Below are 14,500 nucleotides of genomic sequence, written 5' to 3' on the forward strand. Positions count from 1 at the left end.
AATATCAATTAAGACCATCTTGTATAATGTGTCATTTAAAGCTTGTGTTTCTTTCTTTATTTTAATTTTGGATGATCTGTCCATTGGTGAACGTGGGGTGTTAAAGTCCCCTAGTATTATTGTGTTACTGTTGATTTCCCCTTTTATGGCTGTTAGCATTTGCCTTTTGTATTGAGGTGCTCCTATGTTCGGTGCATAAATATTTACCATTGTCATGTCTTCTTCTTGGATAGATCCCTTGATCATTATGAAGTGTCCTTCTTTGTCTCTTGTAATAGCCTTTATTTTAAAGTCTATTTTGTCTGATATGAGAATTGCTACTCCAGCTTTCTTTTGATTTCCATTTGCATGGAATATCTTTTTCCATCTCCTCACTTTCAGTCCGTATGTGTCCCTAGGTCTGAAGTGGGTCTCTTGTAGACAGCATATATACGAGTCTTGTTTTTGTATCCATTCAGCCAGTCTATGTCTTTTCTTTGGAGCATTTGATCCATTTACATTTAAGGTAGTTATCGATATGTGTGTTCCTATTACCATTTTCTTAATTGTTTTGGGTTTGTTATTGTAGGTCTTTTCCTTCTCTTGTGTTTCCTGCCTAGAGAAGTTCCTTTAGCACTTGTTGTAAAGGTAGATTGGTGGTGCTGAAATCTCTTAGCTTTTGCTTGTTTGTAAAGCTTTTGAATTCTCCGTAGAATTTGAATGAGATCCTTGCTGGGTGGAGTAATCTTGCTGTAGGTTTTTCCCTTTCAGTCCCTTTCTTTTTCTCTTCTTCTTCTGGGACCCCTGTAATTCGAATGTTGGTGCATTTAATGTTGTTCCAATGGTCTCTGAAACTGTCCTCAATTCTTTTCATTCTTTTTTCTTTATTCTGCTCTGTGGTAGTTATTTCCACTATTTTGTCTTACAGGTCACTTATCCATTCTTCTGCCTCAGTTATTCTGCTATTGATTCCTTCTAGAGAATTTTTAATTTCATTTATTGTGGTGTTCATCATTGTTTGTTTGCTCTTTAGTTCTTCTAGGTTCTCGTTAAACATTTCTTGTATTTTCGCCATTCTACTTCCAAGATTTTGGATCATCTTTACTATCAGTACTCTGAATTCTTTTTCATGTAGACTGCCTCCTCATTTGCTTGGTCTGGTGGGTTTTTCTCTGTCTTCTCATTTTGCTTAACTTACTGTGTTTGGGGTCTCCTTTTCACAGGCTGCAGGTTCATAGTTCCCGTTGTTTTTGGTGTCTGCCCCCAGTTGGTAAGGTTGGTTCAGTAGGTTGTGTAGGCTTCCTGGTGGAGGGGACTGCTGCCTGTGTTGTGGTTGATGTGGCTGTATCTTGTCTTTCTGTTGGGCAGGACTGCATCCGATGGTGTGTTTTGGGGTGTCTGTGAACTTATTATGATTTTCGGCAGCCTCTCTTCTAATGGGTGGGGTTTTTTTCCTGTCTTGCTAGTTGTTTGGCATGGGGTGTCCAACACTGGTAATTGCTGGTCGTAGAGTGGAGCTTGGTCTTAGTGTTGAGATGGAGATCTCTGGGAGAGCTCTCACCGATTGATACATGGTCCCAGGAGGTCTCTAGTGTACCAAAGTCCTGAGCTCGGCTCTCTCACCTCAGAGGCTCAGGCCTGACACCCGGCTACAGCACCAAAACCCTGTCAGCCACACAGCTCAGAAGAAAAGGGAGGAAAAAAAGAAGAAAGAAAGAAAAAGAATAAATAAATAAATAAATAAATAAAGTTATTAAACTAAAAAAAGTAAAAAAAAAAGAAAAGAAAAAAACAGAACAACCAAACCAATAAACAAATCCACCAATGATAACAAGCACTAAAAAACTATACTAAAAAAAAAAAAAAAAAAAACAGACAGACAGTACCCTAGGACTAATGGTAAAAGGAAACCTATACAGACAAAATCACAAAAAGGAGCATACATACACACACCCACAAAAAGGGAAAAAGAAAAAAAAAATGTATATATATGAAGGAAGAGAGCAACCAAATCAATAAACAAATCTACCAGTGATAGTAAGCTCTAAATACTAAACTGAGATAAACATAAAATCAGGAACAAATTAGATGAAGAAAGCAAACCTCAAGTCTACAGTTGCTCCCAAAGACCACCACCTCAATTTTGGAATGATTCGTTGTCTCTTCAGGTATTCCAGAGATGCCGGATACATCAAGTTGATTGTGGAGATTTAATCCACTGCTCCTGAGGCTCCATGGAGAAATTTCCCTTTCTCTTCTTTGTTCACACAGCTCCTGGGGTTCAGCTTTGGTTTTGGCCCTGCCTCTGCGTGTAGGTCGCCCTTTGGTGTCTGTTCTTCGCCCAGACAGGAGTGGGTTAAAGGAGAGGCTGAATAGGGGGCTCTGGCTCACTCAGGCCGGGGGAGGGAGGGGTATGGAATGCGGGACGAGCCTGTGGTGGCAGAGGCCAGCATGACGTTGCAACAGCTCCAAGTGTTCTCCCAGGGAAGTTGTCCCTGGATCACAGGACCCTCGCAGTGGCAGGCTGCACAGGCTCCTGGGAGGGAAGGTGTGGATAGTGACCTGTGCTTCCACACAGGCCTCTTGGTGGCTGTAGCAGCAGCCTTAGCATTTCATGCCCAACTCTGGTGTCCGCGCTGATAGCCACAGCTCGCGCCCATCTCTGGAGCTCATTTAGGTGGTGCTCTGAATCTCCTCTCCTCACACGCACCGAAACAATGGTCTCTTGCCTCTTAGGCAGTTCCAGACTTTTTCCCGGACTCCCTCCCAGCTAGCTGTGGTGCACTAGCCCCCTTCCCAACCCCAGTCCTCTCCCTGTGGTCTGACCTCCAAAGCCTGAGCCTCAGCTCCCAGTGCCCACCCGTCCCAGCGGGTGAGCAGACAAGCCTCTCAGGCTGGTGAGTGCTGGTTGGCACTGATCTTCTGTGAGGGCATCTCTCCATTTTGCCCTCTGCACCTCTTTTGCTGCCCTCTCCTCCATGGCTCTGAAGCTTCCCCCGCCCACCCCCTGTCTCCACCAGTGAAGGGGCTTCCTAGTGTGTGGAAACATCTCCTCCTTCACAGCTCCCTCCCAGAGGTGCAGGTCCCATTCATATTCCTTTGTCTATGTTTTTTCTTTTTTCTTTTGCCCTACCCAGGTACGTGGGGAGTTTCTTGCCTTTTGGGAGGCCTGAGGTCTTCTGCCAGCGTTCAGTAGGTATTCTGTAGGAGTTTTTCCACATGTAGATCTATTTTTAATGTATTTGTGGGGAGGAAGGTGATCTCCATGTCTAACTCTTCTGCCATCTTGAAGGTCCCCCCCGTATATGTTCCTTTTGAGAAGCTGTAAACACATAGTCCTGAGGCAGCAGTACATAGCAGCTTGACAACTGATTATGACACATTATGCATAGAACAATTGGTTAAATTCAGATCTTAAAGTGAATTTTTTGGTTTTAACAATAGCCTGGGTGACCTAGTTGACCTTACATTTCTGTAAGGCTTGAATAACCCCGTTGCTTATATTAAGAATTATCAGATAAAGAAAGGCTAGGAAGAAACCAAATCCAAATTAAATAATGAAGAGGGAAACAAAGAAGTTAAAGCAAGTGAAAGGTGAAAGTAACATACAGAAAGTATAGGAAGGCCAGTTCCTATGAACAACAAGGATTTACTGTATAACACAGGGAACTATATTCAATATCTTATAATAACCTATAATGGAGAAGAATCTGAAATATATATATATATATATGTATGTATATACATAACTGGATCACTGCTGTACACCTGAAACTAACACAATATTGTAAATCAACTATACTTCAATAAAGAAAAAGAAGGCCAGTTTCTTATTGAGGAAAGGCATATTACTAAGCAAGACTGATCTTTTATTGATTGCAAAATTGTATGAAAATTATCCCAAAAGTAAAAGAAAAAAGAGCATGGCACACCTATCTCACCATTTGAGTGATAAATCAAGGAGTGGGGATTTGAGTCAGATCTGACTTGAGAAGCCATGATCTTGTCACCATGTGGAGCTATACATAGGGAAAAACTTATTCTTTTTTTTTCCCTTTGTATTCTCTTTGGGAATAAAGTAACTCCTTGAGGATCGTCTCTGCACTTAACTAATGTAAATATTTGGCTTCCCTGAATGCCAACTGTGATGGATGCAAACCATGAGTATTTCTGCTGGTACGTGACTGACTGCATGTTCATGGCCTTGACACAGAGGCTGACTGGGATTTCCTTGAACTCCTAGGAGCTGAGGTGACCTACATGAACATGACTGCCTACAACAAGGGCCGGCTGCAGTCCTCCTTCTGGATTGTGGACAAACAGCATGTTTACATCGGCAGTGCTGGTTTGGACTGGCAGTCCCTGGGACAGGTAATATTTTCATTACATAAAGTCAGTGTTCTGTCAGCATCAAAACTACCACCTCCAAAAAAAAAAAAAACACAACAAAAAAACCTACCACCTCCATAAAGCATTCAGTCACCTCTACTGTGGTTGAGGGAAATTAAACCTACAGCTTTTGTTATTTTGCATAGTTTTAGTAGGTTCACCTTCATTTAAAATGAAGTGATAAACCTTTCTTTGTCAGAATCATTTTACCAAAAGAACTGCCATTGCTTCAGCACTTTTATAACTCAGATGCTACTCCAAGATTCTTTAGAACATGTTTGTGTGTAATTTATATTACACAAAGCTAAATTTTCAGGATGAGATCACATAATCTATGAGAAACAGGAAAACGTAAATTCAGTCTAGGATCACATATTGTAGAATAATAGTTTTATCCCTTTAAAAAATCTTAAGATAAAGATGTCTTCATCTTTCTCTTTGCAAACAATTAACTTCAAATATCTTGAAAATATACTTGAACAGTCTTTTAATTTTCATGTATTTATTTGTGCCAAAGGTGATCCATGGAGGATTACAAATCACCTTCTTCCCATTTGTCAACTAGTGGCTGGAAGTTCTTCATCAATGGATGCATAAGAAGACTGACCAGTTAACCATGCATGCACAGAGCCCATACACAATGTTTTACCTGAGCTCTTTTAATATTAGGATCCCTGAAATGACATTGAATTCTACTGCACTTCTATTTATTCCTATGGGAAAAAAGCACTGATGTGCAGACACACAATGGCCATAGCTTGAAAGAAAACACCACGTGGGATAAATCTGAGAGAGGGTAACATTATATTTGTACTGTTAGCTTCAGACCTTTAACCATTTGCCTCCCAGTTTCCACTCTTTTCCTTCTTAAACTACCGTCTTTCATGCACACATATTCCATCTAGTTTTCCTCTTTTAATGTGTGAGGCAAATAAAAGTGCTCAGCTGTAAAAGAAATGGGCAAATGAAATACTAAAAACCCAATTATTGCCCTCTCCGTGGAATAGTGTGGAGCCAAAGTACAACTTATCTAAGGTGGTTTTCTAGTTTTGCATGTGAGGAGGAGTCACAGTCAGTAGCCCAGTCTCAAGGGCCAAGTACTTGGTATCTCTAATAAGACAGTCTCCCTCCCCAGCGGAGGACGGGACACTGAAAGAAAATGCCGTAATTCATTTTGGAATTGAAAGCACCATCAAAGATTATGACAAAACATTGTTTATTTTATATTTGCTCAGAAAATTAGGTGCTACCTACTGATATAAAAATGATTCTGAATAAAATAATAGTATAAATAATAATAATTGCAACAATAACTAGCTTATATTGAATGCAAGGTGTTCTAAGCCATGTAAATGGATTATTTAATTAAAACCTCACAATGATCCTATGAGGTAAACGCCATTATTGCATCCATTTTAAAGAAAAGTAGAAGTCAGCCCAGAGTTGAGTTTCAGTATTGAATGTTTTAAGCAAATTTCTTCCAGTATTAATTCTGATATGAAAAATATAAATTTTGATTCTGTTTATCTTGTGTCTGATGACCCTTCAAACACACGTATAAAAATAGTGATTACAGCAACATCAGCACCTCAGAAATAAGTAAGGCAAAGATAGTATAAAGCCTCAATAATTTAGAGTATTTAGAGAAAAATAGTCTAATTTATGGAAATCTCTGGGTCTATCTTTTGCTTTTTTTGTACTTACAAAAAATTAACCAATAAGTATCTTTTGCCCAGAAATTTTCATCTGGATCTCCCATATTAAATAGATAAAATTGGTTCTGTAACAATATTAATTATATGTAAATTCTGCTAAGTAGTTTTTAAAAAATTTTTACTGGAGCAGTGTTGACTTCTAATGTTGTGTTAGTTTCTACTGTATAGCAAAGAGAATCAGTTATACATATAGATATATCCACTTTTTTTTAGATTATTTTCCCATATAGGTCATTAGAGGGTACTGAGTAGATTTCCCTGTGCTATACAGTAGGTCCTTATTAAGTTATCTATTTTATATATAGTAGTGTGCATATGTGAATCCCAATCTCCCAGTTTATCCCTCCTCCTTCCCCCCCTAGTAACCATAAGACTGTTTTCTACCTCTGTGACTCTATGTTTTATAAATAAGTTCATCTGTACCAGTTTTTTAGATTCCACATATAAGCAATATCATGATATTTGTCTTTCTCTGTCTGGCTTACTTCACTCAGAATGAAAATCTCTAGGTCCATCCATGTTGATGTAAATGGCATTATTTTGTTCTTTTTTACGACTGAGTAATATTCCATTGTACATACGTACCACATCTTCTTCACCCATTCCTTTGTCGATGGACATGTAGGCTGCTTCGATGTCCTGGCTATTGTAAATAGTGTTGCAATGAACATTGAGGTGCATGTATCTTTTCAAATTATGGTTTTCTCCAGGTGTATGCCCAACAGCTGGATCATATGGTAGTTCTATTTTTAGTTTTTTAAGGAACCTCCATAACGTTCTCCATAGTGGCTGTACCAATTTACATTCCCACCAACAGTGTAGGAGTGTTTCCTTTTCTCCACACTCTCTCCAGCATTTATTGTTTGTAGATTTTTTTGGTGATGGCCATTCTGAGTGCTGTGAGGTAAAACCTCATTGTAGTTTTGATTTGCATTTCTCTAATAATGCAAATTATTAGATCTGATTATTGTAGTGCAATAATTTATCATTATTATAGTGATGCTGAGCATCTTTTCATGTACTTTTTGGCCATCTATACACCTTCTTTGGAAAAATGTCTATTTATTTAGATCTTCCAGACGTTTTTTTAATTGGGTTGTTTGTTGTTGTTTTTGTTGTTATTGAGATGCATGAGCTGTTTGTATATTTTGGAGATTAATCCCATGTCATTTGCTTCATCTGCAAATATTTTCTCCCATTCTGTGGGTTGCTTTTCACGTTGTTATTGTTTCCTTTGCGGCGCAAAACTTGTTTTTTTTTTTGCGGTACGCGGGCCTCTCACTGTTGTGGCCTCTCCAATTGTGGAGCACAGGCTCCGGACACGCAGGCTCAGCAGCCATGGCTCACGGGCCCAGCCGCTCCGTGGTGTGTGGAATCTTCCCGGACCGGGGCACAAACCCGTGTCCCCTGCATCAGCCCGTGGACTCTCAACCACTGCACCACCAGGGAAGCCCTGTGCAAAAGTTTAATTAGATCCCATTTGTTTATTTTTGTTTTTATTTTTATTACTCCAGAAGGAGAATCAAAAAAGATCTTGCTTTGATTTATGTCAGAGAGTGTTCTGCCTATGTTTTCTTCTAAGAGTTTTATAGTATCCAGCCTTACATTTAGGTCTTTAATCCATTTTGAGTTTATTTTTGTGTATGGTGTTATGGAGTGTTCTAATTTCATTCTTTTACATATAACTGCCCAGTTTTTCAAGCACCACTTATTGAAAAGACTGTCTTTTCTCCATTGTATATTCTTGCCTCCTTTGTCATAGATTAGTTGACCATAGGTGCGTGAGTTTACCTCTCGACTTTCTATCCTATTCCATTGATCTATATTTCTGGTTTTGTGCCAGTACCATACTGTTTTGATGACTGTAGCTTTGCAGTATACTCTGAAGTCAGGGAGTCTGATTCCTCCAGCTCTGTTTTTCTTTCTCAAGATTGCTTTGGCTATTCAGGGTCTTTTGTGTTTCCATACAAACTTTAAGATTTTTTTTTTTCTAGTTCTGTGCAAAATGTCATTGGTAATTTGACAGGGATTGCATTGAATCTGTAGATTGCTTTAGTCATTTGATAATATTGATTGTTCCAATCCAAGATCATGGTATATCTCTCCATCTGTGCATGTCATCTTTGATTTCTTTCATCAGTATCTTATTGTTTTCTGAATATAGGTCTTTTGCCTCCTTAGGTAGGTTTATTACTAGGTATTTTATTCTTCTTGATGTGATGGTAAATGGGATTGTTTCCTTAGTTTCTCTTTCTCATCTTTCATTGTTAGTGTATGGTAATGCAAGAGATTTCTGTGTATTGATTTTGTGTCCTGCAACTTTACTGAATTCATTGATGAGCTCTTATAGTTTTCTGGTAGCATCTTTAGGATTTTCTGTGTATAGTGTCATGTCACCTGCAAACAGTGACAGTTTTACTTCTTTTCCAACTTGGATTCCTTTTGTTTCTTTTTCTTCTCTGATTGCTGTGGCTAGGACTTCCAAAACTATGTTGAATAAAAGTGGCTAGAGTGGACATCTTTGTCTTGTTCTTTATCTTAGAGGAAATGCTTTCAGTTTTTTAACATTGAGAATGATGTTTTCTGTGGGTTTGTCAGATATGGCCCTTATTATGTTGAGTTAGATTCCCTCTATGCAAACTTTCTAGGGAGTTTTCATCAGAAATTGGTGTTGAATTTTGTCAAAAGCTTTTTCTGCATCTATTGAGATGGTCATAAGTTTTTTATTCTTTAATTTGTTAATGTGGTGTATCACATTGATTGATTTGCATATATTGAAGAATCCTTGCATCCCTGGGATAAATCCCACTTGATTATGGTGTATGATCCTTTTAAGGTGTTGTTGGATTTTGTTTGCTAGTATTTTGTTGAGGAATTTTGAGTCTATGTTCATCAGTGATATTGGCCTATAATTTTCTTTTTTTGTGGTGTCTTTGTTAGGTTTTGATATCAGGGTGATAGTGGCCTTGTAGAATGAGTTTGGGAGTGTTCCTTCCTCTGCAATTTTTTGGAAGAGTTTCAGAAGGATAGGTATTAACTCTTCTCTAAATGTTTGATAGAATTCACCTGTGAAACCATCTGGTCCTAGACTTTTGTTTGTTGGAAGTTTTAAAATCACAATTTTAATTTCAGTACTTATGATTGGTGTGTTCATATTTTCTATTTCTTCCTGGTTCAGTCTTGGAAGGTTGTACCTTTCTAAGAATTTGTCCATTTCTTCTAGGTTGTCCATTTTATTGGCATATAGTTGATTGTAGTAGTCTCTTATGATCCTTTGTATTTCTGTGGTGTTGGTTGTAACTTCTTTTTCATGTCTAATCTTATTGATTTGAGCCCTCTCCCTTTTTTTCTTGATGAGTCTGGCTAAAGGTTTAACAATTTTGTTTATCTTTTCAAAGAATCAGCTTTTAGTTTTATTGCTCTTTTCTATTATTTCCTTCATCTCTATTTCATTTATTTCTGCTCTAATCTTTACAATTACTTTCCTTTTACTAACTTTGGGCTTTGTTTGTACTTCTTTCTCTAGTTGCTTTAGGTGTAAGGTTAGGTTGTTTATTTGTGATTTTTCTTGTTTCCTTAGGTAAGATTGTATTGCTATAAACTTCCCTCTTAGAACTGCTTTTGCTGCCTCCCACAGGTTTTGGATTGTCATGTTTTTGTTGTCATTTGTCTCTAGGTATTTTTTGATTTCCTTTTTGATTTCTTCAGTGATCATTGGTTGTTTAGTAACATATTGTTTAGTAACATATTGTTTAGTCTCCAAGTGTTTGTGTTTTTTTACAGTTTTCTTTTTCCTGTAGTATACTGCTAATCTATTGTTGTGGTCAGAAAAGATGCTTGATATGATTTCAGTTTTCTTAAATTTTCCAAGGCTTGATTTGTGGCCCAATATGTGATTTATCCTGGAGAGTGTTCCATGTGCACTTGAGAAGAAAGTGTATTTGGCTCCTTTCAGGTGGAATGTTCTATAAATATAAATTAAGTCCTTTTGGTCTAATGTATCATTTAAGGCCTGTGTTTCCTTATTGAATTTCTGTCTGGGTGATCTGTCCAATGGTGTAAGTGGGGTGTTAAATTCCCCCACTAGCACTGTGTTACTGTTGATTTACCCTTTGACAGCTGTTAGTATTTGGCTCATATATTGAGGTGCTCCTATGTTGGGTGCATATATATTTACAGTTGGTATATCTTCTTCTTGGATTGGTCCCTTGATCATTATGTAGTGTCCTTCCTTGTCTTTCGTTAACAGTCTTTATTTTAAAGTCTAATTTATCTGATATGAGTATTGCTACTCCAGCTTTCTTTTGACTTCCATTTGCATGGAATACCTTTTTACACCCTCTCACTTTCAGTCTGTATGTGTCCTGAGATCTGAAGTTGGTCTGTTGCAGACAGCATATGTAAGTGTCTTGTTTTTGTATCCACTCAGCCAGTCTATGTCTTTTGGTTGGACCACTTAATCCATTTACTTTTAAGGTAATTATCAATATGTATGTTCCTATTGACATTTTCTTAATTGTTGTGGATTTGTTTTTGTAGGTTTCTTTTCTTCCTCTTTTGTTCTCTTCTGTTGTGATTTGATGGCTATCTTTGGTGTTGTGTTTGGGTTGTTTTTTCTGTTTTGTGTGTGCATCTAATGTAGTTTTTGGGTTTGCTGTTCCCATGAGGTTTTGATATAGCATTTTGTATATATACAAGGTGTTTTAAGTTGCTGGTCTCTTTCCTGCCTAGAAAAGGTCATTTAGCATTTGTTGTAAACCTGGTTTGGTGGTGCTGAATTCTCTTTGCTTTTGCTTGTCTGTAAAGCTTTTGATTTCTCCATCGAATCTGAATGAGAGCCTTGCTGGGTAGAGTGTTCTTGGTTGTAGGTTTTTCCCTTTCATCACTTTAAATATACCAGGCCACTCCCTGCTGGCGTGAAGAGTTTCTGCTGGAAAATCAGTTGATAACTTTATGGGGATTCCCCTGTATGTTATTTGTTGCTTTTCCTTTGTTGCTTTTAATATTTTTTCTTTGTCTTTAATTTTTGTCAGTTTGATTAATATGTGTCTCAGTGTGTTCATACTTGGCTTCATCCTGTATGGGACTCTCTGCACTTCCTGGACTTGAGTGACTGTTTCCTTTCTCATGTTAAAGAAGTTTTCAGCTATAACACCTTCAGATGTTTTCTCAGGTCATTTCTCTTTCTTTTCTCCTTCTGGGACCCCTATAATGCAAATGTTGGTACGTTTAACATTGTCCCAGACGTCTCTGAGACTTTCTTCATTTCTTTTCATTCTTGACACCCTATGTCAGGGGGTATGTTTTGAGGTAGCTGTGAGCTCAATATGACTTTAAGCAGCCTGTCTGCTGATGGGTGGGGCTGTGTTCCCAACCTGCTGGTTGTTTGGCCTGAGTGTCCCAGCACTGGAGCCTATAGGCTGTTGGGTGGGGCTGGGTCTTGGTGCCAAAATGGGAACCTCCATTTCGGCACTGATCTATATCCCCTGGGGCCTCTACCACCAGTGTTCTTGCCTCCATAGTGAGCTAAAGCCAACCTCTGCCTCCCCAGGAGACCCTCTAAGACCCCTACTTAGGTCTAGTGCCAGTTCCTATGGAGGTATTGCTTTGTCCTGGGTCCCAGTGCACATGAGTGGAGTCTATTTCTCCCAACCCTGTGGAACTCCTATGCTCAGACCCAGTTGCCCTTCAAAGCCAAATGTTCTGGGGGCTCTTGCTCCCAATGCTTGACCCTCAGACTCTCTTGGAGGGTGACTTTTATGTGGGAAAGTTTCTGTGTAGCCTGTGTAGGTTTAATATTTTTTTGGTGCGAGGGCTGTTTTTAGAATGAACGTCTGCCACCTCTTTCCTCAGTGTATGCTGGCCATCATCCCTTTTACAGGAGGTATGACTGATGTTGCGGTGACCAGAGCTTGCACTGGATATTGAGCAGGGCCTCCCCTTTGCTCTGTGGTTGTCACTGCCCTGTCAGATGTGGGGTCTGCTCCCTAGTTGTTGCAGTAGAGGCCCCCAGATCTGTTTCTGACCTGTGTTTCTGGTCTATGGTGCGAGGTAGGTAGGATTAGAGCACTCCCACTGGGAGGGAAGCCACTGAGTTTTCCTCCTTTGTAGCTGTTCACCTGTGAGTGTACTCTGTTTTGTCACTTTTCACCCCGTGTTGGCTCACAGATTACACTGTTGTTGGAAGTGCTCTCAGCCCCGCCTAACGAGGGGTATGCTGGCAATTGGCCCTGGTGTCTCTCAGGCATTGTTTTTACCAGGCCACCTGTGCAGGTCCACTGAAGTCAGGTTCCAGGACTGCAGTAACTGTGCAGCTGGAACTGCTGTGGGAGCTATGAAGGCAGCTCAGATTTTGGCCTGGTCCAATCCCCACATGTATGTGCCCACAAAGCCTACAGCCACTAAAGCTAGACCCGTCTCAGCTGTGGGAGCGCTCAGCCATTTGGATACCCCACAGGCACTGAGTTTACAAAGCCAGAAGCGAGGATGTAAATCCACGGTTCCCACAGCCACAAGGAGAAATTTCAGCTCTTCCTCCTTAGTTGCATGGCCCCTGGGGCTCACCTGTGGTTTCAGCCCCACCTCTGCATGTGTGCCTCCCACCAGGAGCTTCTCCCAAGGCTGCCCCAGAGCACACGCACCTGCCCAGGCAGGCAGAGCAGAGGCAGCAATGGGTGGGGCACGCAAGCCTGCTCAGGTGGGCACCCCTCCTAGTGCCCATGGAGGCAGGGGCCAGCACATGGGGAAGGGGGCTGCAGTGGCGGCCCCACCCCTTGCGTGCCACTCAACAACGGCACCCTGCTTCTATGGCGGCCTGGGCTTCTTCCACGAACATTCCCAGTTGTGGAGCTCCTTCCTCTCATCCCTTCAGGCTGTCTCTTCACAGCCAACAGCTGTCCCCTCCTTGGGTCTTCTCTCCAAACCCCACTTTCCAGCACCCAGCCCCCATCCACACCAGCAGACACGTCTCAGTCTGTGGCACAAAGGGCTATAGCACAGACCATCCGTGTAGGTCTTACTGTGTCCTGCCTGCCACAGACTGGTTGCTGTACTCTCCTCTGAGCCCTCAAAGCTCCCCTTCTGTCCCAGCTGATTTCCCCACCAGTGAGGGGGCTTCCCAGTGTGCAGGAACCTCTCCTTTCCTTCAGTTCCCCCACCAGGGGTGCTGGTCCCATCCCATTTCCTCTTTTCTTTTTGTCTTTCTTTTGTCTTACCTGGTTGTGTGGGGATTTTTCTTGTCCTTTCAGGTGTCCAAGGTCCTCTGATTGTGTTCAGCAGGTGCTCTGTGAGACTTGTTCCATTTGTAGGTGTATTCTTAATGTACTTGGAGGGAGAGGTGAATTCCACATCCTCCTATTTCATCATTTTGATTCCTCCCCCCGCTAAGTGGTTTTTAACTTGAGCATCATTTGTTGTTTTTTTTTTTAAAGAAAATGCATCTTCCCACCACTAAATTTTATTGTCTTTATTATTAACTGTTATTAACTGATAGGGTTTAAACTTCTATGAATTTCACTTGAGTGAGGTTTGAATTATTGTGGTTTAATGACATTTTTCTCCAAATCTTTGAACAAGTTATCTTTGTTTACTTTATTTCCTTCTACTCCTTCCCTTAGATAGACAGACATACATATATTCAAGTATTGGTTTCTCTGCATGAGGATCCTTCCTTTGTCTTTGCTGTTTGTTTTGTAGGAAAGTAGGTTGATCTTTTAAATGTTTATTCTCAATCTGTATAGCCATTTGGATATTATTTCCTTTTGAAATGGATCATTGTAAAATATGAAAATTTCCCCATTTTAAACATGGTAAATACAGAGCAAAGATAAGGTGCAAGTTATTTCCTATTATTCATATGAAGAATACAAGCTATTTTATGATCTTTCCCTGTTTACACATTCCTAAGTGGTAGCTGGTTTCCCTTCAGTTATAAAGAAGACTAGAGGAAGAAGTGGGCAAGTACCTGGACCTGGTTCTCTGTTTCATGACTAATCAAGCTCCTTTCTTAAGGACAAGTCAACTCCTTATGCTTCCTTTAATGTCATTCTCAGTAGGAGCTGGAGAATTACAACCTCTCCACTATTGCCATTGCATGCCACTGAGCCCTCCAGGTCTGTCTAGAAGAGATATCCCTCTGACCTTGTCCCATGCTGGTTTGTTCTCAGCTCCTGAACCACATAATGAGAGGGAGAGTAAACAAAGTGGACTTCTTAGATTTCTCTCCTTCAGCTCAAATATAGCAGCAAAGTTATGCTTTTAAAAGCCTAAATGAATTAACATGCTATTTCTTAAGTATGGAATAAATGTTTTATAAGAACTTAAAACTAAACTCATTTTATAATTCATAATACATTCACATAGAGGGAAACTGTGAAAAAGTGCTGAGCTTTCCAAATAGCCCCTTAAAGTGAGGATTG

At 40.0% G+C, this 14,500-nt stretch overlaps 1 protein-coding gene across 1 annotated transcript in view; it reads left to right on the forward strand.

The window, feature by feature from the left end:
* PLD5 (phospholipase D family member 5) overlaps positions 1–14,500 on the forward strand; it is a 485,622-nt gene that overhangs the window by 385,264 nt on the left and 85,858 nt on the right. The window contains exon 5 of the mRNA XM_029229649.1: positions 4,223–4,350. Coding sequence (XP_029085482.1) covers positions 4,223–4,350 — 128 coding nt within the window. The remainder of the gene's footprint in view (positions 1–4,222; positions 4,351–14,500) is intronic.

The sequence above is a fragment of the Monodon monoceros genome, unplaced genomic scaffold, assembly GCF_005190385.1.
Source record: "Monodon monoceros isolate NGI ecotype Baffin Bay Population unplaced genomic scaffold, NGI_Narwhal_1 Super_Scaffold_18, whole genome shotgun sequence".
In the NCBI taxonomy this organism is placed as follows: Eukaryota; Metazoa; Chordata; class Mammalia; order Artiodactyla; family Monodontidae; genus Monodon; species Monodon monoceros.